The sequence below is a fragment of the Terrapene carolina genome, unplaced genomic scaffold, assembly GCF_002925995.2.
Source record: "Terrapene carolina triunguis isolate 2854851 unplaced genomic scaffold, T_m_triunguis-2.0 Scaffold449, whole genome shotgun sequence".
In the NCBI taxonomy this organism is placed as follows: domain Eukaryota; kingdom Metazoa; phylum Chordata; order Testudines; family Emydidae; genus Terrapene; species Terrapene triunguis.
The window spans coordinates 935,581-960,041 of NW_020664800.1; the positions used below are offsets into that span (position 1 = coordinate 935,581).

General features: G+C 58.7%; 1 protein-coding gene across 1 annotated transcript in view; it reads left to right on the forward strand.

Moving 5' to 3' along the window:
- Positions 1-21,311, forward strand: part of RGS3 (regulator of G protein signaling 3) — a 198,025-nt gene extending 176,714 nt beyond the window's left edge. Inside the window, exons 18-23 of the mRNA XM_026658479.2 lie at positions 9,916-9,954; positions 10,874-10,947; positions 16,688-16,789; positions 17,921-17,982; positions 19,219-19,385; positions 20,095-21,311. Of these exons, the coding sequence (XP_026514264.1) occupies positions 9,916-9,954; positions 10,874-10,947; positions 16,688-16,789; positions 17,921-17,982; positions 19,219-19,385; positions 20,095-20,280 (630 nt within the window). The 3' untranslated portion in view covers positions 20,281-21,311. The remainder of the gene's footprint in view (positions 1-9,915; positions 9,955-10,873; positions 10,948-16,687; positions 16,790-17,920; positions 17,983-19,218; positions 19,386-20,094) is intronic.
- Positions 21,312-24,461: the final 3,150 nt, after the last annotated feature.

Here is a 24,461-nt window from a genome sequence, read left to right on the forward strand (position 1 = left end):
GCCCAGGGCCAGGCTAGCAGGGGCTGCGGGTCGGGACTGAGGGGCACTGGCTGAGCTGTGTGGGCAGCCCAGGGCCAGGCTAGCAGGGGCTGCGGGTAGGGACTGAGGGGCACCGGCAGAGCTCCATTGGAGAGCTTGCCCTGCGCCCATCACAGCGGAGTGCGGCAGTTGCTGGGTGCTGTTTTCTGTTGCACAACGAATACTTACAGGAAAGAACCTGCCCTTGGCAAAGTTTTGGGCAGGGACTGGGAGCCCTTCGCAGCGCTCTCCCCTGGGGGCACGTCCCGCTGGGAGCTGCCAGCGGATGACTCATTCCGGGCCTCTCTCAGGTTAATCCCCAGAGGTTTACTGCTGAGATGCTGCCCCTGCTCCAGCTGTCCTGGCGAGCTCTCCTGGGGCCCTGTCAGCGTGGGGAACAGCCATGGAGCTGCCTGTCCAGAGGGCAGTGGGGAGGGGTCCCAGGCCTGCAGCCCTCGGCTCCTCGGGGCTGGCTCAGAGCAGAGCGGGGGAGCCTGATGGCTGCCAGGCAGATGGACCCCTCTGGGCTGGGGCAGTGCTGTGCTCTCTGGGGGATCTCCATCCATTCAGACTCAGCCCGTGTTCTGGGCAGCTCAGGCCAGAGGGTGAGCGTGGGCCTGGCTGACGCGGGGGTTCAGGAGAAGCAGCCTGTTCGCTCCACGGCCCCCCCTTCGCCAGCCAGCCCAGGAGTGGCTCTGCCCGCTGGGGGTAGGAATCTAGGGTGACCAGATGTCCCGATTTTATAGGGACAGTCCCGATTTTTGGGTCTTTTTCTTATATAGGCTCCTGTTACCCCCCATACCCTGTCCCGATTTTTCACACTTGCTGTCTGGTCACCCTATAGGAATCTGGCAGAAGGGGCCCAGCTGTACTGAGAAAGGTCCTGGTGTCACAGTGCTGGCTTCCCCAGGAGATGCCTGGCTCAGTCTGGTGAGAGCCTGCAGAGAGCCAGCTGGGGCTGGTGGGACTCTGCTGCCCCCTTCTGGGCGAAGTGAGGAGTGCTCCTCAGACAGCAGCTACTGGCCATTGGCCAAGTGGCTCCAGTGATAGGATCTGGGCTCCTGGAGCAGGAGGGGTCACACTCTGTCCCACCAGTGAGCCCAGGCACGACCGTGGCCCCCCGGCACTGCTCGACACTGGGGGTTTGTTACAAGGTCCACCCTTGCCTAAGAGCTGCAGCTTGTCCAACTGGGCAGGGCCCTGGTGTCCGCTCCTGAGCCGAGCTGCAGCTGTGACACAGCTGGCTGCAGGAAATGGGGCTCCCTGTGCAGTTACCAGGCCACCTCTCAGGTTCTCCCAGTCTGGCCCATGCGGTTGCTCTAGTCGCTGTCATCCCGTTGTTTCCAGCCCAGCACCCCCGTTCTGTGCATGCCTGGGGAGATCAGCGTGGCTCCGACGCCACCTGCTTTCCTGGGGGGCAGGCGGGAATCCCCAGCCAGTCCCAGCAGGGATCTCCAGGGAAGTTGCTAGGAGCAGTGCAGAGGGGAGGGCCAGGGGTCAGCCTGGTGACTGGCTCCTCATGACCGACTGGACCCGAGCGCCCCGTGCAGTGCTGTGATTGGACAGTCTCCGGCTCTAGTGCTGTGGCCTGAACCCCCTGCTGCCCACCCACCGCCCCATGCTCAGAAGAGCTGCAATGGGCTATGGATCAAACCCCAGCCCGGTGCCAAAGGCCACTCAGGAGAACTGCTGGGTCTGGGTCAGAGACCCCTGTCCTGCTTGCTAAATGCGAGAGCGCCCACTAGTGGGCAACTGTGCTAATCAGCAACGGCCTCCTGGTTGGGGGCTATTTCCCAGGGCCCTGGGTCAGGTGGAGCCTATGGCACATCAGGGGCAGTGAGCCCTGTGCATTAGCCGAGCTATCACCACAGCTTAGAGGGGGAGACACAGACAAAATAATAAATAAAAAAACAGAGAGCCTGGGCAGGGGGCACCATAAGCACCTTCTCCCCACAGCTGCTGCTCCTAGGGCACGACGTCCCCCCTCCCCCGCACAGTTGATCTCTGTTTCTCACGGCTCACTCCGTGCTGTGGGTGCGTGGCAAGGTCAGCTGCGCTCGCAGACCTGCAGGATCTCTCCCCTGGCTGCCCAGGAGGCGGTGGTGTGCAGGCCTCAGCAGCGGCTGCTGCAGGCTGGTCAGTGCCCCTGTGCTCTGCCCCCACAGCTCCTTCGACCCCAGTCTGAGTGTGTCTGGAGGCAGGGGCTAGGGTGGCCACTCGATCTTTCGGTGACTCTGTCAACCGGGCCGGGCAGCTTTTCTGCTGGCTCTGCCCCCTCTGCCTCAGTAGCTGCGTGACAAGGGGGAGAGGAGGGTGAGGGAGGGCAGGATGGCTGGGCACCCCAAGGCACTCTCAAGAGCCTGAGGGTGGCACACCTTGCCCGGCCCAGATTCCCTGGCATGCCTGTTTATGTCATTGTCATGGCAAGGCCCGGCATTGGGTCAGTGCCAGCAGACAGTAAAGGAAACTGCCCCACTCAGAGCATCTGTCCTTTCTCACCCTCTGATTCCAGCCGCAGCCCAGTCACCCTGCAGACCCCAGCCCAGGGTACCTGCCCCGATCTGACCCCCACCCGCTGGTTCATGGGGGGGCTGAGGGAGGTCGGGTGGGGTGCAGGCCAGGGAGCAGTAATGTAGTCGAGGGGAAATGTGGGGAAACGGAGTCTTCCCACTTCTCATTTGAGGACTATGGAGTTAGGCTTGGGGTAGTTTACTCCCTTCTTTTCTTATCGCTGACCCTCCTGGGGACTGCGCAGGGCCTGGGGAACAGCCACCTCACATCTCCAGCTGCTAGCCGCCCCACAGCCTGCAGGCTGGCGTTCCCTGCCCCATGCCTCCCAGGAGACCTTCAGTGGCTCTGGCCAGCTCCCTGAGCTCTGAGCTTGTTGCTCTCCTTTCTACACAGAGATACAGCAGGGTGGATGAGCCCATCTCCAGCCAGGAGCATTGGCATGCGACGGTCCCTGCTGCCATGCCACTGGGGGAAGCCACTCTTCCTATGGAAGCTGAAGCACATTGTGGTTCCTAATAGGGATGAATTGCTGTGAGGGGCTGACCAAGCCCGGGGCTCAGCCCTGAATGCTGCCACTGGAGGTGGGCACACGTCCCGTCTGAGGAGGCAGATGTGCAGGAGAAAAGGGAAGAGAGACACCCGGGGCCCTTGGAGCAGCTTGTTTGGGGGTATCTTCTGCCCACTGATGAGGGGTTTAACAGGGACTAGAAAACCCCATGTAACCTGCCTATGGAGTGCCCTCTAGTGGTGGTTCTAATTATAATACTACTAAGAACAGGAAATGCCTCTTGGACTGCACTACCCAGAATCCTCCACAGTGGGAGGGTGGGGTGTCTCTGTCTGCACATTGCTACCAGAAACCTCAAGGTGTTTTCTTCCTAAACTCCCAAAGTTCCCTGTCTGCACAGTGTGCACGGGTCCCTTTTAACCCTTTTGTGTCTGGTGCCCCAGAGCTCTCTCGCTCCCCTGCCTGCCTGGTGCTGGGATTCAGAAGGGGTGGGTGGGAGCTGTGGGACGTTTGGGGCTGAGATTAGGATGCTGTCTGCCTTTTGTCTGCATGCGGAAGTGGAGGCTTTCCCGACAATGGAAGGAAACGTTCCCAGGGCTGCAAGTCGCCCGGATTGCAGTCACTCGCCAGGGCCATGTTATTGGAGGGCTGCATTGTTCGGGGCTGATAAGCTCCGGAAGCACAAGCTTAGAATGGAAGGAAGTCCCGGGGCTGCTGGGCTGGGGAGCATGTTCCCACGGTAGGGCCAGGGTGCCGGGAATCCTGGAAAGCATGCGCTAGTCCTGCGTGGTGCTGCGGCTCAGCTGGGGGAACCGGCTCAGCCAGCCCTGAGGGGGCAGCCTCCACGGCACAGCCCTCCTACCCAAGCCATCCTGTCTGTCAGTGCGGACGCGGGCGTGGCTGAGATTTGCAGTTTGCTGCAGTCAGTGCTGGCGCTGTGGGCACAGAAGGGCAGGAGACGGACAGCCTGTTCGCTGGGCATTGCCCTCCCTCTGGCCCTAAGGCCACATTTCCCCAGGTGGTGAGTGCTGCTGGGGCTGCATTTGTGGGAGCCCAGGCCGAGGCAGTTGGGTCTTGGTAGGAGGAGGTGCGGGGGCTTCCGCAAAGCGAGCCGCCAGAACCAGGGGCAGATCTGTTCATGTGGCCGGGAGGAGCTGTATCCTGCTTAGAGCCTGAGACAACTGGCAGGGCTCAGTGGGCCAGACGCAGGGCGGCAGGATTGCCAAGCCTCCAGGATTGGCCTGGAGTCTCCCAGAATCAGCATTGATCTCTCGGTGACTATTGAAAGCAATCTGGGAGACTTTAATAGGATATTTTAAGATAATGAAATTACATCATGTTGTGGAGAAAATCTCCCGGAATAGCTTCACTCAGAGTTGGCAACCCTACGCAGGGGTCCACTGGAGGAGGCCAGCTCCCTGTCCCGCCTCTTCTGCCCACAGCCCCACCCAGGCCCCGCCCTCTCCCCCACTTGATCCCTCTGCCGCCACTTGCCCAGTCCGTCCTCTCCTCCTCCCCCCCTGCAAGCTCCTCCCACCCGCCATGTCCCTCCACCCCCACAGGGTGGGGGAAGTGAGGAGGTAGGGTTACCATATTTCCACAAGCAAAAAAGTGGACACTGGGGGGGGGGAGCCCTGCCCCTGCCCCACCCCCATCCACTCCCTCCCACTTCCCACTCCCTGATTGCCCCCCTCAGAACCCCCAACCCCCCCGCTCCTTGTCCCCTGACTGCCCCCTCCTGGGACCCCTGCCATTAATTGCCCCCTAGGACTCCACCCCCTATCTAAGCCGCCCTGCTTCTTGTCCCCTGACTGCCTCCTCCTGAGAACCCCCTACAACCCTACCTGTCCCCTGACTGCCCCGACCCTTATCCACACCCCCACCCCCAGACAGACCCCCGGGGACTCCCATGCCCTATCCAACTGCTCCCCGCCCCCTGACAGGACCCCCAGAACTCCTGACCCATCAACCCCCTCTGCTACCTGCCTGCCTCGACCCCTCTCCACACCCCTGCCCCCCTGACAGCCCCCCCAGAACCCCAGACCCATCTAACCCCCCCTGCTCCCTGTCCCTGACTGTCCCAACCCCTCTCCACACCCCTGCCCCCGACAGCCCCCCAGAGCCCCAGACCCATCTAACCCCCCCTGCTCCCTGTCCCTGACTGTCCCAACCCCTCTTCACACCCCTGCCCCCCTGACAGCCCCCCCCAAACTCCTGACCCATCCAACCCCCACTCCCTGTCCCCTGACCAGGACCGGCTTAAAGAGCCCAGGAATCGGGCTGCACTCCGGCCGGGGTTGCGGGGCTTGGGGCCGGGTCAGAGGTGCTCGGCCGGAACCAGGGTCGCCGCCCTGGGGCCGGAGCCGCTGGGGCCCGAGCTGGAGGGAGCCGCTCGGCCAAGGCCGCGCCTCCCTGGAGCTCTCCTCCTCACGCCCCCCCGCCCCAGCTTACCTGGGGATGGGGGGAGCCGGGAAGGGGCTTTGGGTGCCCAGCAGCGCTTGGCCGCCGCTTTTCTGTCTATAAATAGCCGATCGGGGGGAAATCCCGGACATTTTTAGATTTTTAAAAATCCCCCCCGGACAGCTATTTATAGACCGAAAAGCCGGACATGTCCGGGGAAATCCGGACATATGGTAGCCCTATGAGGAGGGATGCAGTGGGTGGGTGGGGGGTCTTGCAGGGTCGAGGGGGTGAGGAGGGACGTGGTGGGTAGGGGGGTCTCGCGGGGACGGGGAGGAGGGACACGGTGAGTGGCGGGGACCTCCGGCGTGGGGGGTGGAGTGGAGGAGAGGAGGGATAGCCGGCGGTGGGGGCCTCGGGGAAAGGGTGGAGCAGGGATGGGAAGAGGCGGAGCGCAGGCCAGGCATACACCAGTGGAGCCTTAGCCTCCCCTGGCCTGTTATACCCACCACCCACACGCAGGGACGCTGCTCTGAAGCTGCTCCAGGATTTCTAGGAAATGCCAGGCCAGGTGCCCCCGGTTCAGCGTTCACTGGGCGGGGAAGGGCTGAACTGCCCCTTGGGAGCATGGGCTTCCCTGTGGCTTTCCCGGGTCTACATCGTGAGACCCTCCCTGATGTGCCCACAGCTGTGGCCAGGATCAGGCCCTGGTTCCCAGACTGCCCTTTGGGAAGAGGAGCCACGTGGCCCTCCCTGTAGCATGGATTAAGAGCCGCTTCCCAGCAGGGCATGCGGATTCCTAGATTTTCAAGGGCAGAACTGTGCTGTCATCTCTGAATTCGTTATCAATGTGGCCTGGGGTTACCCAGGCCAGCCCCCTCACCCTGTTAAATATTGGCACGTTAGCTTTGCCTGTCCTCTGGGACTTGCCTTATGTTCCAAGATGTATTAAAAGTCACCTCCAGCGATTGGCAGCCAGCTGTTGGCGGGTCCTGCTTAGGCCACGCTGTGGTCCTGATGGCTGGAGCACGGCTGGGCCTCAGGGCTGCTACACTCCATCCCCTGCCCCCCTCTGGGGTCACACGCCGGCGGAACGGGATGGCTGCACATCGGTGCTCTGCACCAAGCTGACGTGCTGAGGGGAGAAAGGCAAAGCCAGCTCCCTGGGAAAGCCCAGCTGATCCTCAGAGAGATCTCCCAGGACTTCCAGGGCCCTGAGTGACAGGAGCTCCCGCAGAGGCTGCTGACCCTTATCAGTGTGTGGAGGCTGGGGAGGGCTGGGACTTGCCCTAGGGCTGGCTTGGCTGACACCTCCAAGCTCTGCTAGCAGCTGGACCTGCCTCTCCGGCCTCCTCACCTGATGCAGCTGCAGGCTCCTCATCTGTGCCCCTGCCTCAAGATGGGCTGCTGCTGCCCAGGCTTTGCATGGGAAGAGCTAAGTAACCAGGACCTGGCCTGGGGCTCCATGGATTTCACTGGGGAGGTGCCCGCCGCAATGAGGAACCAGGCCACGGAGCCCACCCTGAGCAGCGTGCGCTTTGCAGCAGATGTGGCCGTGACGCTCTCCCTGTCCCAGTGTGGAGCGGGATGGTGTGCATTTCCCAGAGCTGGTTTTCTCGGGCAGGAGTTCGTTTTCTTAGCTAGCGCATTGCAAGGCCCCCCTCCCCCCAGCCATGCAGAAATCGCCGAGCTGGAATAGGGTGCAGTGGTGAGTTCTCCAGGGTGCCTGGCTTGAAATAGCAGGATTTCTACAACTGGATCCCTCCCTTAGACTAGTGCCTGCGCAGCTGGAACCCCTCAGATAGAGACATGGACCAGGCCCCAGGCCCGCTCCTGTTGTCAGCAGGAGTTTTACCACTGACTCCAAGGGGAGCAGGATTGGGCCTCAGTGTGCTTATTCCAAGGCTAATTTAAATCCATGCAGGTTCCAGAGGCTGCTGCTCTTGTCTTTACCTCAAGGAGAGGGAAGTGGGTGAGTGGGCTGCTGACACGTCTGGGCTTTTGCTAGCTTGGCTGCGTCTGCACAGACCAGGATGGACTGAGTGCAAGCTCTGCTTCCGCCGTCTCCTTAACACCGTGTAACTGCGGCTGTCACACAGGGCTGGCCGGCAGGGCAGCATGCTGGACCTAGGTTCACTGGAACTTTGGGGCCCCGTTACCCCACCCTGTGGCCATCCTTAACGCAAGCCCAGTCCTCTACTTTGCCATGACTGTTCGGTCGTTCTGACTGGGGTGAATCTGCCTGGCTGGCCTGTGCGAGGCTTTGCAATGCGGCATCTCCTTGGAAAGCTTCGGGGAATGCAGCCTTTAGTTACGGGACCTTTGCTCTCCCTGTCCCCCGGTATTCGGATAAGATCAACACACACGGGACCTACAGCTCTGCTCATCACGGCTCCCAATGCTGAAGGGCTAGTCTGGCTGTATATGATGAAGCTCCTCTGCAGCGTGAGGCACGAGTCACTTACTGGAAGATTCTCTGCATCTTGAAGTCTAAACCATGATTTGAGGACTTCAATGGCTCAGGTTTGATACAGGAGTGGGTAGGTGAGATTCTGTGGCCTGCGTTGTGCAGGAGGTCAGACTAGATGATCATAATGGTCCCTTCTGACCTTAAAGTCTATGATTCTCAGGGGTTAGATACACCTGGCACAATACTGATACCACATCCTCCCAGGACTGCAAAAAAGGCTGTCTCCATGTATCGCTCCAGGGACGGAACGACTCCAATATCTTGCTCATGCAGCAGCCTACCTGGTATCATCAGAAGCCCCCGGAGCTTCTAGGTGTGCTGTGATCTTTGCAGCAGGTTCTTGCGGGGAGGAGACAGTGGTCCCTGGTGAAAGAGCAGTGTGGTGTGGAAAAGCAACAGACGGGGTGAAGGGCTGAGCCCCCACCCAGCCCACAGGAGGTGCTTGGCTGTTCCCAGGAGCTGTGTTTCAGTGGCTGTGAATTCACCCCTTACTGCAGAGCTGGGTTCGAAAATCTCAGCTTCATGACCCGAGCGTACCCCTGAATCTGCAGACAGCCTGTAACCACAGTTCTGATAGCTGTGTCCTGCCCCATAGTGTCAATTGGAGTTAACCAGACCTAATGGTGACTGTTTAAATGTCAGCATTAACTGCTTCACCGCTGATCATTTTAGCAGCAACATCCAGCTAGCATGCTTCTCCCCGGCCTCCCCGGCTGCCTTCTCACAGCCGTCCGAACCTCGCTACAATCCCTGTGCTGGCTCCTCGGGGCACAGCAGCCACCTCAGCCTCTCCGCAGAGCGCCGGGAGCTGGCAGCACGGCCGGGTCTGGCCCGCTAACGGGTCCGTGCAGGAGGTAGGTAAGGACTGGCAGTGACGGTGCCTGCTGAGTCATTCGCTCACTTCCACCTGCTCCTGACCTTCCTTCCAGCGGCAGGGCCTGCCCCAGGGCCAGAGGCCTGGCCCTTCCCTTCGGGCCGGGGCAGGGGGGGCTGTTCCATCTCTGAGTCCTCTCACCTCAGCCCCCCGGTGAACTTCCTGTGCTGGGAGGTGTGCGTGAGAGATGTGCGTGAGAGATCTTGAGATCTGCCCTGCACGCGTCCAGCACCCCCGGGGCTGCTCCTGCCTCCCCAGGCTGGCCCCAGATCCCCTCCCCTGGGGGGTTGGGGTCCTGCCGCAGCTTGCGCCCCTCTGCCTCCTCCGCGGGGCAGGCAGCACCAGGGGGTTGAGGCCATGCCACCCCTTCCCCAGCTTCCCCCCCCAGCAGCCCCCGCACCGCCCTGCCGGGCCTGTTTAGCCCTCGGCGCCACCGGGTCCTGCCCTGCCTCAAGCAACCCGCTCCTACCGTGGGGCAGCCCGGCCCTGGGGGACTGGGGGAGCCGCAGCAAGGCCCCGCCCGGAGCTGGAGCAGGAGACAAGCGGGGCTCTCAGCCCAGGCTCCGGCATCAGCCTGCAGTGGGGAGCGGAGCCACCCTCCGCCGGCTCGGCTCAGCCCAGCCCAGCCCCGCTCTTAAAGGGACACAGACCCGGGCTCGGCCTGGCCCGGGGCATGTGGGGGTATCACCTCACCCCCTGCCTGGAGGGCCTGGTGAGGGGGGTGCTTGGCACCATAGCTCCCCCCGCAACCCCCATAGTCAACTTCTCTGCAGGCAAAGCTTGCCGCCGCCCCAGCTTACCTGCTGCCTGCCTGCCTGCCTGTTTCAGGCTTCCCGCGAACATTTGATTTGCGGGAAGCAGGGGAGGGGGAGGAGCAGGGGGCGGAGTGTTCAGGGGAAGGGGTGGAGTTGGGGCGGGGAGTTTGGGGAAGGGGCGGAGTTGGGGCGGGGCTAGGGCCCCTTGGAGTGTCCTCTTTTTCCAGGACTGCAATATGGTAACCCTAGGCAGAGGACTGTTGTGGTGCAGAGGTCTGTTGTGGGGTGGGGGTGGGGTGTCAGGAGGCCTGTTGTGGTGCAGGGGTGGGGCAGAGGTCTGTTGTGGTGGGGGGGTGTCAGGAGGCCTGTTGTGGTGCAGGGGTGGGGCAGAGGCTTGTTGTGGTGGGGGTATCAGGAGGCCTGTTGTGGTGGGGGGGTGGGGCAGAGGCCTGTTGTGGGCGGTGTCAGGAGGCCTGTTGTGGTGCAGGGGTGGGGCAGAGGCTTGTTGTGGGGGGTGTCAGGAGGCCTGTTGTGGTGGGGGGGTGGGGCAGAGGTCTGTTGTGGTGGGGGTATCAGGAGGCCTGTTATGGTGCAGGGGTGGGGCAGAGGTCTGTTGTGGGGGGTGTCAGGAGGCCTCTTGGGGCATGAGGGGGCAGAGACCGGTGGTGCAGGGGGGAGTGGGGGACTCTCTGATGTGTTGTCCCTCTAGTGGCTGGCAGGGGCTGCTGCCATTCTTTGCTGCATGGTTGCCCCTCCCCAGACCAATCAGTGGGGGCAGAGGGGCTGGTATCCCCAGCCCTGCACCACCTCCACCCTCTGGGCGCTCCCTGCCAGCCAGCCTCGCTCAAGGGCAGCCCCTTCCCAGGATGGTGGAGAGGCCTGTGGCGCTGAGTAGGGATGAAGCTGGCCGGGCCTGACCCTGAGAGCGTGACCAGATGAGCTGCGCGCTGTGCTTTGCACCACCCCGGAGGATGCTGGAGCTGGCGGGGACCCTCTCACTGTGCCTGGGATAGCCGCTGCCCCGGGACAGCCGTTACCCCAGGCAGCCTACACTGTGTGTTTGACCTGCGCCCCAGTCCGAGGAGTTGGCCCTTGGCTCAACAGCCTTTGGGGCTGGCCAGGGATCTGCACAGAACTCATGCTCGCCTCCCCATGCTCACAACGTCTCTGCTGGCAAAGGCTCCTTCCTCCTGCCTGGCTAGAGGAGCCTCCAGCCCCTGGACCACAGGCCCCAAAAGCCTTGCCAGTGGGAGCAGGAGGCATACGGTGCCACTCGGGGGCGCAGGGCACACACTGGCACCATGATGTAGACAGTGTTTTTGTATTTCCCCCTGCAGCTCAGCGGAACAGACAACGAGTGCAGCTGTGAGGATGGGGACGAGGCCTCCTGCAAGAAAAGGAGCAAAAACTTGTAAGTGGCACGCAAGGTCAGGGTCAGAGCGTTGTCCCACCTGTGCTGCGTGGGTGGCTGCACTGCCCCCAGGATGCCACTCAGGTCTTACGCTGTGATCTGTCTGTGTTTGAAATAACGAGGCTGTGTTCTGTCCGGGCTGGGTCACTGGTGGGCCGGACAGAGCTCTGCAGCTGTATGACCATCGCTTCCTTGCCCTCAGTAACACGGTGGGAAGGGAGTGGTTGGGACAGAACGCAGTAAGATCTCCCTTTAGATTCGTAGCTAAAGTCTGACTATCCTTGAAGGAAACTGGACCTCCCCCAGGGAGTGCATGGGAGTGCATACTGGAGGCAGTGTGCAGGGCCAGTAGCAAACAGCTAGGGATGGGAGATGTTAGGGGCTCGTTTCTTTCTGGATGGGTTTCTCATAGGCCCTCTTGCTGCTGGGGCCCGTGGAACACAGGATTCCCTGGGCTGCAGGGAAGTGGAGGTCAGAAAAAGGACATTTAGAGTGAGTGAAACTTGAGCTGGGGCCTCCTTCCTGCTGGCCCCATGCAGGGAGAGGAGCAAGGAAGCTTGCAGCTGCTGCTGTTAATATCCCAGGGAGGACCCAGGCCTGTAAGAACTGCTAAGGACTCCCAGCAATGAATGCAGAAGAATGAGGCCAGTGAGGGAAGCTAACCAGGCTGGTCTAGACCTGAAACCCAAACCCGCCCCCCTCCCCCCACCCACACACCTACCTTTTCAGGTTTGCAGCCATGCTGCAAGCCGAGTTGTAAGTGTTACATGTCACACAAGTGTGCCCTGAGTGTGGACCCTTGCACAGAAACATTGGTTGCGGCTCTAGTTCTTACATGTGCAGACAGTGCCGTGGGAAAAGAAGCCTAGGATGCACCTATGATCATCACCGTTACAGGTTTGTTTTGGGAAAACTGCCTTGCATTTGAAAAGCAAAGGTGTGACCAGATGCACACTATAACAGGCCTGGCAAATGGGCTCAGTCCTCCTTAACCATCACTTGGGGCAGCCACAGAAACCTGGGGGGTGAGGGGGAAGGTATTATTGTCCTATAAAAATAGGTGCCAAGTGTGGTGTGGATGGAAAGCTACCGTGTAAACAGCCACAGGTGGGGACGTTATCTGCCTGGTTACAGGATGTGTGTACATCAGGTGACTGACGCAGCCATAAGGGGTCACTTCAGTGGGCAGTGCTCTTATCCCAGGGGTGCCCATCTCTTCGCAGGGCCCCCGGAAGTAGGGAAGCGTCAACAGCCACCGGACACTCCTTCCTCCCCTGCAGGCTTCCACGACGGGGACTTGGCTAGATGTTATTGTGCGGTGTGGTTTAAATGTAGCAGTACATCAGAGTGCCACTGGGGGGCAATGTTGCCACGTGGGGTGGGGAAGCAGGCACTGCAGTGGAAGGGTTCAGGTTTTTGCATTTTTGATTATTTCCTCCTGACAGTTTAATTTAAAGCCAGTTCTTCACAATCCGCTTTTCATGCTCCCCGCTCTGCGGGCAGAGCAACGGGACCTTGCCCCATCGCTTTGCACAGGCTGGGAGAGGCCAGCTCAGATGAGTGCGGCTGGGAAGGAAGACGAGGATTCAGACTAGTGAAGCTTCCCATTTTAGATGCGTCTCAAGGGCAGCTGCAGAGCCGTGGATCTGTTCCTCACCTTGGGACAGCAGGGGACAGCGGCAGATTCACTGTGGAGCCTCTCAGCGCTGTGCTGCCCTGCTATTGGCTGAGCAGCTTATTTGCAGTCAGTCCATGTGGAGTATTTCTGGTGCCTGCCGCTGAGAGCTGGCACTCTGCTCTCTTCCCCAGCCCAGGGCACACCTCCAGCCATCGCTCGCCCACAGACGCCTCCCAATGTACCACACCATGGTGGACTTTTCAGAAAAGTACCTGGAAAGGTAGGATTTCTCGCCCAGTTGTGGGTGGTGGCCCAGAGCCCATGAGGGCAGAGGAATTGACGTGATGCTGTTTGCTGTGGTCTTTGTGTGTGTGTGGGTGCTGGAGGTGGCATTGCAGCAGTGCCAGGCAGGCTGGCATGCAGTGGGTGGCTGCACTGCACGGGCACTGAGAGATAGGGTGTAGGGCTGCTGTGAGGAGCTGAGAGATGCCCAGGCAATGAGAATCTCTGCCCCTCTCTCTTTTCCTTCCATGAATGGTTGAACTTCATTTTCAGACTTGCGAGACTGTCCTAAACCAGAATATCCGGGGCATGACTGCTTCTAGGCCCTCGTGGTTTTGAAAAGAGTTGCTAGCCCCAAAATCAAAGAGAAAAGAGTTTTCTTACAAGCTGTCACTTTTGCTGCTATGTTCCATAAGGCAAATAATCCACTGGGGAGCAGGCAGCTCAGTTCTGTGGATTTCTCCAGCTGATGCAGCCTTGGTGATGGTGAGGGCTGTTTCTGTTGTGTGTTTGCAGTTATGTGCAAGGAAAACAAAGGACAGTTGTCTCTTGCAGTTAGTAAATGTGGAATCTCATCAGGTGTCGTTTCTTTGCATGTGCTCGATAGAAAAGTCACCTGGAGCTGTCTCGAACTGCTTAGTCTTAGGCAGGAGATACCGAGCTGTTTATAGCCAGAGATTTGCACTATGCTGATATGTAGGTATTTGTGCATGGTTATGTTCACATGCTCTCTGTATGTGTGCTTGTAAATACCAGAGTGCTTGTAACCTTCTCAAGTACACTGCCAATGCAAACGGCAGGGGATGATTTTGCAGAGGAATAACCACTGAGTTACTAAGTTAAGAACATGGCTACAATTGTGGGTTTGAGATGTGTAGGGTTGTGTGGCTCTCTTGGAAAACGGCACTCAGGCATTAGCATTCCTGGGAGTGCTGTAATAGGAGACAGATGGCATTTGAGGGCTAGATTCCTTGTTTAGACCCTGTTTTCCCACGTTGCTTTCTGACTGATACTTGGCAAGCATCCGAATCACTGCCCAGCCTTGACCACTGCGAGCTCCATTCAGCAAGGCGCTGAGCACTCTAACCTCAATCCTGCAAAGTATTTAAACACGTGCCTAACTTTAGGTGCCTGACGAGGCACTTTGAAGTTAATGAACACCACAGGCGCTTAAAGCCAAGTATGTACGTACATGTTTGGCTGATCGGGGCCCGAGTGCGCAGCACCCTGTAGGGCTGAGCGCTAAGCCACCTGTCATTCAGACAAGAGACCCATTTTCCAGGAGAGTCTCTTCTCCGAGCCCCTGTCCTGGGCTGGAGAGCCTGTGGATTGGGTAGTGCCAGGTCCTCACCAGGCCATTCTACGCCATGGTCCCCTGAGCATTGGATTCTCTCTTCCATTGCCTAGCCACTCTCCGCAGTGACTGGGCAGATGTGCTGCTGCTTAGTGGCTACTGTCCTGCGCTGACCTATTGGGGACTCCCCAAGCTGCCATCTGCACAGCTAGACGCCTGCACCATAGTCAGGGCTTGGGAGACTCTGGGAAGAGGGAGTGTGTCTAGGACAGCTCAGGAGATACGGTGCCGATGGGCGCTGTGCAGAGCCCTTGGACAGAACACACAGCCCTGGCTCCAGCTGCTTGGTTACTTGCCTTTTGTTATCTGCATGGGACAAAGACCTGCCTTGTGCCTTGTCCTGAGGGCAGGCAGGTGGCAGAGAGATGGGTGGGGAAAGTATCACAAGGGCCTGGATCTCCTCCGCTGGCAGAGACGGCCTTTGCTTCGGCCCAACAATCCCCTCCCTGAGCCACCCTGCAAGTCAGACCCACACCCGGGGCCGCGCAGTGTGCCATATGACCGGGCCGTGCTGGTGCTGGGCCTGGAGATCACCCCACACCCTGGGCTAGCGCTTCCCACTCCATGCCCTCCCCAGCATGGCTGCATGGGCCTGTCAGCTTTAACCGGACAGCCCAGCAGTAGTTGGCTAAAGCCTGTTCAACTCAAGGCGGCCTTGGCCTTAGTTTAGAAACTACCAATCAGTGGTTTGTGTAAATGGCTGCCGAAATCCTCTCTGGCCTTCTCAGGGCAGAGTGTATGTAAACCCCTGTGGCCCATGCACAGCAGCGGGCCTGCCAGCTCTGGGGCTTTCCCTGTCTCTCTCCCGTGGGGAGGTTGCATAGAATCAGAGAATCTCAGAGTTGGAAGAGACCTCAGAGCAGGACCAACCCCAACTAAATCACATTGCACATGGAATGAACAGCTGGGAGGTTTAGCTGTTTTCCCTAGTCAAGTCCAGCAGTTCTGCACCGACTCCCCATGTCCCTCCCTGTGATCTACCCAGCACCACGGTGAGCCAAGCCCCTTGCTGCCCTGAGGACTTGTGTAACTCAGGCAAGTCAATGTCTGAGTAAAGGCAACAAAAAGGGCGAACAGTGGGGGCGAAAGACCTCTCTGGCTTTAAGATTAAGCTTGATAAGTTTATGGAGGGGATGGTTTGATGGGATAACGTGATTTTAGTCAATAGGTCAATAACGTGCCATCGCTGGTAATTAGTAACAATGGTCAATGTGGGTCTGGCTGGAGAATCTTGCCCGCATGCTCGGGGTTCAGCTGATCGCCATATTTGGGGTCGGGAAGGAATTTTCCTCCAGGGTTGATTGGCAGAGGCCCTGGAGGTTTTTCGCCTTCCTCCGCAGCATGGGGCAGGGGTCGCTTGCTGGAGGATTCTCTGCGACTTGAAGTCTTTAAATCATGATTTGGGGACTTCAGCAGCTGAGTCAAGGGAGAGAATTATTCCAGGAGTGGGGGGGTCAGCTTTTGTGGCCTGCATCATGCGGGAGGTCAGAGTAGATGACCATAATGGTCCCTTCTGACCTCAAAGTCTATGAGTCTATAAGATCAGGCCCTTTCACACAGATCTTGTCTGCCCCAAAGCCCTGTGGTGCTCTCGCTGGAGGCTAACGCCACATCTGCATGTCTCTGCCTGTTCTGGGTGAGGGCCCTGTGCTTTGCCAGCCCTCTGGTGCCCCGGCATTCCTGAGGATGCCGGCACTCTATAAATAGCTCCTCGTAAATCCCTGCCTGCCTTTCCCCGCTCTTGCAAAGCCCCACTGTCCTGCCGCTGGGCTGCCTTTCCCACCTTCCTTTGGTTGCCACAGCAACCGGCTGCGGAGTTGTCAGGAAGAGCTGCAGCCCCTGTGCCGGGCTGTGCACAGCTGGCGCTGACACCGCCCTGACTCAGTCGCTCCGCGGAGCGCTCCCCGCTCCTCCGGCCCGGTCCCTCCCACTTCCTGGCTCGCTGGCCCCGGGCGAGAGCACAGCGCAGAGCTCCTGCAGCCTCTGGCCAGGCCGGTCGCTCGCCGACCTGCTGCCAGCCGGGGAGCTGCACTCCAGGCTCAGGGTCCCTCCTGGGCTCGCTGCCTGGAGCGGGGGCACTGCCCGAGGCAGGGCTGACTGGCAGCCATGCCCTTCCTCCGAGACCTCTCCAAGCCCCAGCCCCTGGAATTCCACTCGGACTTGCTGCTGGGCATGCCCCGGCCACGCAGCGGGAACCTGCCGCGCCGGCACACCATGAAGGAGTAGGTGTTGGTGTGCGCTGGGACATGCAAGGGAGGGCTGCACCTGGCTAGGCTGGCCCCCGGCTGCTCCGTCTCTCCTGCTTCGGGCCGTGCGGGAAGCTCTCGCACTGTGCCCTAAACTTGCTTAAGTTCTTGAGCAGTCAGCCACCCTCTGGCAGCAGGCTCCAGAAACAACGGCCTTGAGTGAGAACATGGGGCCGCTGCTCTGGGTCCCTGTCCCCAGCCCTCACCACCCTGGGCACTAAAACCTGCTCTTCTCTCTAGGGCCAAAGACATGAAGAACCGACTGGGGATATTTCGACGGCGAAACGAGTCTCCAGGAGCCAACCCCATCAGCAAGCTGGACAAAGCAATGAAATCCCTCAAGTAGGTACTGGTGGTGGGAGGCGCCGGGCTGCCAGAGCTGCTCTGCTGGGCCCTCTCTGAGTGAGGGGGGCGGGGGGGCAGGGGAGGGGGTGCCTGCACGCAGCACTGTGACACCTGCACACCACAGGCGGGTTAGAATACCGGTTGCCATGGGAGCAGCCGCACTGACCGGGTGTCCCCAGGACACCCAGCGCCCAGCCAGGAGGGCAGGAACAGCCCCACTGCCCCGAGTCCCAGGCCATATCCTGACCTAGAGGGCTGGATTTTAAACGTTTGTGCTCTGAGTGGGTGCCAGCTGCTGTCCCCCGCCCATGGCAGCAGGGGGCAGGCTGCCTTGGCTAGCCAAAAGGTCTAGATGTTAAGGCCCCAGTGGACAAGTCTGACCCTCCGGTCTGACCTCCTGCCTCACACAGGCCGGAGAACCTCCCCCAGTGCGTCCTGCTCCAAGCCCCATGACCTGTGGCTGAGCTACCACGCAGCTTCCGAAACGCACCGGGCTCAGCTGAAAGCTCCGGCACAGCTGCCCCGCATGGATTATTGCCCACCCGTCAGCTAGGGCATTATGCAGGATCTGTGAGCCGGGAGGGACAGCTGCCCCCTGCACTGCACCCCCTGGGTAGCCCCTCGGAGAACAACTCCTTCTCCTGCCCCGCTCACTCATGGCAGGGCTCCCCAGGAGATGCTGTCTGTGCTCAAAGCCCTGGCTCTGGAGGGCTGGCCCCTGCTATCCCGGGCTCAGTGCAGAGGGACTGGGAGCTGTTCCAGCGGTTGCTAACACCAGGAACTGAGCCCAGTCTGGGGCACCAGCACATGCTCAGACACACAGGAGGACCCAGCTAGCCACCAGAGCACTACTTGTGTCTGATTCTCTCCTGCCCCAGCCTGGGCGGGCAGAGCACCTCGCCAGAGCCCATTGTCTGAGCCTGAGACAGGGCGGAGACAGGCTGCTTCGCTCTCCCCTGCTCAGAGCGACTGCCTGGCTGGGGGGTGCCGATGCTGAGTCTCTGCATGCTGGGGAGAGGGTGGTGATGTCTGGGGGTCAGTGCAGCTGCTGCTGTTCAGCCAACGCGGGCAGCCCAGGAGCCAAGAGCACGACTTTGCCTTGCCAACGAATGGCCCCTTCCATTGCAGGCCGACCCCGGAGGAAGCTCTCAAGTGGGGGGAATCTCTCGAGAAACTGCTGCTGCACAAATGTAAGTGTTTGCTGCCCCCCCCCGGGTTCGGGGGCTGACGTGCCAGCCCTGAGCTCTCCGCTGGCAGAGCAAGATTGCGATTCCCTCTGGGGGCTCCCATGCCAAGTGCTCCGCGTGGGGCTGAGGCATTCCCCTTCCCTCTGGTCCCTGTGGGGCTGGGGAGCAGGCCAGGCCCTGGAGGACACCGTGTTCTCAAGGGACAGCACTCCAATTCCAGCCAAATGAGCCGAGTAGTTACTTAATTCTTCCTCTTTGGAGAAATGGCAGTGCTAGAAATTCCACCTCCTCCCTTCCCGGGCCGGTCGGACTGTGTCCCAGTGCAGAAGCTAGGCTGGGGGAGACGGGTGTTACTGGATGGTTTGGGAGTGACAGGGTCTGTGGGTCCTGTGATCTACCCAGCTCTGTCCCCCTCCACTCTGTGTCTCAGGTTCCCCTCCGGAACGGGATATCTCTCCATCTCCTGTCGGAGTTGGGAGGGGAGGTCAGTAAGGTGTGAACAGCACTTTGAGAAGCTTGGATGGAAGGTGCTCTAGGAATGCAAACTTCTGCCATTTCCTGTCCCAAAATGGTGTCATGGCCACAGAACGGTCCCTGCGTTCCACCCCAGAGGTGGCTGCATTTCCACATACATACACCTACAGACACTGCACCACACTGCACCGCCCCGCAGTGCTGGGGTGGGCCCTCCCAGCTGAAGGCACTGTCTGATGGAAAGAGGCCCCCCCCCTCTGGGCTCAGAGGAGATACTTGTTGCTGTGATACCTGGCTGAGAGCTGGCCATTCAGCGTGGCCCAGCTCCCTGTTGACATGGAGTGGATCAGGCCGATGCCCAGACCCGTCTGCGGTTCTCCACACTGAGATGAGGCGCTTGCCTCAGTGCACTAGTGAGGGCACCATGCAGGGACACTCGGTGTGCTTCTCACATCAGAGCAGCTGCAGCCGCAGCCCTCCTGTCCCCGGCAGGACTTTGGGGGGGCAGGAGACATTACAACTGACTCCCAGCCCTTCCCCCAGCTCTCTGGCTGCGGTAGCATTTCTAGCTCAGAGTGTAGACATCAGGTGGAGGAACTGGAATGGAGGATGTCTCCCCAGGCATCTGTTTCCCTCCGGGCAAAGGGAAGAGTTTGCCAGGAGGGGGTGTCAGTGGGATCCCAGAGGGGCTGTGCTTTCTGAGGGTGCCTGGCAGAGGCTGGCTGCTGGGGCCTGGCAGTAGAGCCGTGTCTCTGCTCCCCACAGATGGGCTGGCTGCCTTCCGGGCTTTCCTGCGGACAGAGTTCAGCGAGGAGAACCTGGAGTTCTGGCTTGCGTGTGAGGAGTACAAGAAGATCAAATCCCAGTCCAAGATGGTATCCAAGGCCAAGAAGATCTTTGCTGAGTACATTGCCATCCAGTCATGCAAAGAGGTAACGGGGCATGCCGCACAGCCTGCTGCACCTGGGGAGGGGCGGTTCCCAGCTCTCTATTCTGCACAGCACAGATGTTGCTCGGGGTCCTGGTGCATGGGGGGCCCATGATGCCAGCTGTCAGAAGGGCAGAGAGCACAGGAGACCATGCAGTCGGGGGGGACTGTGTGCTGGGGGACGGAGAGGCACCAGTCGGTGCCTGCTCTGGAGATAATGGCCAGTGCCCCTTGGCAGGCGTGAGGCCCTGGGGGTAGGAAATGGGCATTTGTACAGTTTGAGGCTGGCTTCTTTAGGGTGGGCTTGAATTCCAGGGAGCCTCACTTTGCCAATAGACGCCCACACCGGCTAGAGGGTAGCATCCAAAAACATTCATGGCCTGATGTCAGTGTTGCTGAGTCAGCTCTGGGGGGGCCTGGCCCATTAGCCGCACCTTGTCACCCTGTAAAGTGCTGCTGGTGGCCGGGAGGTGCCCTAATGACACCCATTAAATGATCCCTCCATGGCTCCCATTTCGGAGAGATCCAATGCCTGGTTTGTGCCTGGTCTCCCCTGCCGAAGCCCTTCCCAAGTGGGTGATGGTGCCCTTTGGAACGGAGCTTGAGTGATGCATAGGCCAGGCTGGAAAGGCTCCCCATTGAGAGCCAGGTGTCTGCTGTGCATGGCTAGATGGGGACGTAGCTGACGGGGACTGTCCCTTGTCCCTCTGCAGGTGAACCTGGACTCCTACACACGGGAGCACACCAAAGAGAACCTGCAGACCATTACCCGGAGCTGCTTCGACCTCGCTCAGAAACGGATCTATGGGCTCATGGAGAAGGATTCTTACCCCCGCTTCCTCCGCTCGGAGTTGTATTTAGACATAATTAACCAGAAGAAATCCAGCCCCCCACTGTAGATCCCAAGGACTCTGTCTGGGGCAGACTGGGAGCTGTATGTTTACATGAATTTGACTGGGGCGGTCTCCCCTGAGCAGCCTGCCTTTCTGCTGAGATTCACACCCATGGAAGCCATAGCTCTGTAGCGAACGGACGCATGGACAGGCAAAGGCAGCGAGCTAGAGGCCAAGGGGGCTGGAGAGCCGAGCAGTCTGGTACTGTTCCATTGTACCGTTCCTCAGGATCTCGCCATCTCACCGGTACGACGCCCTTTGTCATGGCTCGGGGGGAGCTCCCACGAGACTACTGTGAAGCACGGGCCTGAGCTTTGTCTTTTGTTTTGGGGGGCAATAAGTCGCTGGGCAGTGAGGCTTTGGGGTGAGGGGAAACCAGCAAGAACTGGCTTCTTGCCTCAACAAGAGACACTGAACTGGACCAAACCCCTTTCCGTGGCGTTGCTGTGCTCCCTTGGCCCTGCAGAACTCGCACTTGGCCCTGATCACGGGCCAGAACGGCACTTCCTTTGTCTGTCTGTGACCATGCACCCCTCGAGCAGCAAGAGCCAGTTTCTCCCCCATGCCCACCACATCCCTCTCGGTTTATTTATTGACCTCCTGTAGCTGGACGCGTTGCTGTGTAATAGGAACTCCTTGCATCCTTTCCTTTGTTAATTTACAAGTGCAATATTTCTGCGTGTCTTGGAGTCCCGCAGTGGAATGGACGACCATCTCTTCTAAGAGTGTGTACAATGTTTTCGAACTCGGTGGGTTTTATTTGACAAACTCTGTGCTCCTAGCAGCAGGCCGCTGGGAGAGCCTGGGTGTATATATAGTTCCGTGACAACGGAGGGTTTGATTGTGTAGATAAACAGCTGTGTGAATCAGACACTCTCACTGCTCTAGATAACGATGTCGTGGTCTGGGAAATGTGGCTTAGTGCCGGATCTGACGGAGTTGGACAGAATGTCTTGCGTCTAAGTGCCCGGTTTACAATGCAAAGCATCTCTGCAGCTAACAAAAACATGTTGAGGTCATGGTTATAGTGTAAATAAAAGGAGAATATAATTTCTTGTACCTGCCTTTTCTTCATGAGTTGTTTCTTTAAACAGCTGGCCACTGTAATATGAACTGGGCCCACAAACCCAGGCGAGCCTGCTCTCTTTGCCCAAACAATGGCTCCAAAGCCAGCAGGGCTGAGTTTCCTCAAGCGTGAAGTTCCTCCAGGAAGGACCCACTCGTGTTTCCACCCAAAGAAAAGTCAGCAAAAAATCTTGTTCCATAAGACTCAGCATCTTTTCCATAGGTGTGAAAAATTAGTTCACACTGCAGGCTGATTCCAATCCACTTCTGCTTGGGCGTGGCCTAAATGGACCAATCGACCACTGCTTGGGCATGGCCTAAAGGGCCTAACCTGGTTCCAGAGTTAGCTCTTGTAAAAGACAAGTTTTTCCTTCCAACCCCCAGGAGCAGTAGGGTCGTTTCCATGATTTTTTTAAAAAACCAAACTACTCCCCTGCAGTGTTTGTAACCCGAATATTGCAGCACAGGGCCAGGACCTGAGACCCAGGAAGTGGAAACGACCAGTCACCCAAGGGGATTAGAGTGTTTTCATTATCCAGTGAAAAACCAAATGTGAACCAGCAGTGAGTAAATGCGGCTGGTTTGAAGCCTCGCTCTGCTGTTCGGAAGGATTACTCTGAGCACCGCAAAGAGCGTTTGTGTTTGAAAGTTCGATTTTTAACTGCAGTTTTCCTTTGATCTGGGCTGGTCCATTATATTCCTTGCCTCTGATGGTTTTATTAAAACTGAGACCTCTACAGATCACTCCATTGCTTTGAGTCTTTAATTCAATTGAATTGGACACGTCTCTGTCTAATAGCTCTGCCAGAAGGTCTGGGCTCAAGGCAGGAATCGCTTGGTGGAATTCACTAGCTTGTGCTGTGCAGGAGGCCAGATTGGATGATCTAATGGTCCCTTCTGGCCTTAACCCCTATAAATCTATTACAAATGATCCAGCTTTACAGACGGGCTCTGTTGCAATCCCTCTCCTGTCTGGGCCTCTTGCATTGACCATGCTGTTAAACTGGCGTCTGATTTAATTCAGTGACACCCAATTTTACCTTCCAGTCATGTTCAGCTTTACATAGTGCCTGTGTTCTGGGCAGTACCAGTTCACTTTACAGGGCCCTCGCTCCTTTCCTGATCAATCCTGTGTATGCCAGGGGTGCCTAAGGGCCAGCCGAAATGGGCCCCATTGTGCTCGGCGCTGCACAAACACAGATCGCAGACGGTCTCTGCCCCGAAGAGCTGACAAGCTAAACAGCCCAGCCTGCCACAGCGCGGGTGTGGAAGGGGTTGAGCATACCAGCAGAGTGACCCATGGCATGGCAGTGCCATGTCTTGTGGGACGGGGCGTTGTTAGGCGGGACGAGCAGAAGGCAAAGGGGTGAGAGGGACAGGATGGGGAGGAGAGGGGTTGGTGTGGAGCGACGGGGAGGGAAGGGTCAGCCCAAACAATCCATCAGCGCAGGGCAGAGAAAGTCCAGTCACGGCTATGACTGCTGGGCCCTGCTCTGGAGTCCCTGGCTGGCTCCTCTCTGTGTGGCTGTGGGGAGGGGAGGCACTGCCTGGGTCCTTGTTTCCCCGGAGGGAGGTCCTGGGGAGTGGCCCCCCAACCGGGCCCCATTTTTCTTGCCCCCCCCCAGTACAACAGTCTTTTAGCCGGGAGTTGATTTGCTGCCAATGACCATTATGACACTGCTGCCCTGGGACAACAAAGTGATCCAGCTACTACTGGGGGAGGGACCAGGCCTGACTGGCTCGTGCGCTGCCAACTGCAGGCTGACCTCCACGGCTCCTGACCAGCGACCAAGCCAAGCATGGGCCCGGTACCCCGCCTGGTGGACCTGCCTGCTCCAGGGCATTGATCAGTGGGAACCAGCGAAGGGAAGAGGCCATTTCCCCCCAGTGCTGTCACCCGCCCCTCGCCCAGCCTATAACCCCAGCCCTGCCCGGGCCTTCCAGCTGTCATAGCCAGGCTTTGCTGAGCAGGGCCCAGACTTCCCAGGTGCTCAGGGCACCCACCCTGGCTCGTTGCTGGCCAGGCAGTGCTCTGACCTCAGCAGCCCTCCAGCACCAGCCACGCGTTGTCTCTGGGCCCTGTCCCAATGGCGTTGCCCGTGCTGCTGTGCGGCTGGCGCAGCAAGGGGAGCCATGAGCTCCAGCAGACTGGCCCCATCAGCCGCCTCCCATGTGCAGGGAGCAGCCCTGGCAGGCACCGAGACCCTGTCTACACTGCAGCGGCCCAGCAATGGTGCTGGAGCTTTGCCGTGTCGTCCAGTGACGGTCGGGGTTCCCCGTCGCCTCAGGCAATCCACCGCCCCGAGCGGCTGTACCTAGGGCAATGGAACCATTTGGCCATAAACCTCGGGGGGGGGGTTGGTTTAATGACTGGGCTCGCCCCCCTGCCTGCTGTTGCTATGGCAACCTCGTGTTAAATTCTTGTCCTGTCCTTGGAGATTAAGGAGAACAATTTACCTCCCTCCTCCTTGTAACGACCTTTTATGTACTTGAAAATTGTCATCACGTCCCCTCTCAGTCTTCTCTTCTCCAGACCAATCAAACCCACTTCTTTCAATGTTCCCTCACAGACCAGGTTTTTCAGACCTTTAATCATTTTGTTGCTCTTCTCTGGACTTTCTTCACATCTTTATTGAAATGTGGCGCTCAGAACTGGACACAATACTCCAGTTGAGGCCTAATCAGCACAGAGTAGAGCCGGAAGAATTCTCGTGTCTTGCTTACAACACTCCTGCTAATACATCCCAGAATGACGTTCGCTTATTTTTTGCAACAGCGTTACACTGTTGACTCATATTTAGCTTGTGATCCACTATAACCTCCAGATCCCTTCCTAGGCAGTCATTTCCCATTTTGTATGTGTGCAACTGATTGTTCCTTCCTAAGTGGAGTACTTTGCATTTGTCCTTATTGAATTTCATCCTGTTGACTTCAGACCATTTCTCCAGTTTGCCCAGATCATTTTGAATTATAATCCAATCCTCCAAAGCACTTGCAACCCCTCCCAGCCTGGTATCATCCGCAAACTTTATGTGTGTGCTCTCTATGCCAGGGGTCGGCAACCTTCTGCACACGGCCCATCAGGGTAATCCGCTGGTGGGCTGCAAGACATTTTGTTGATG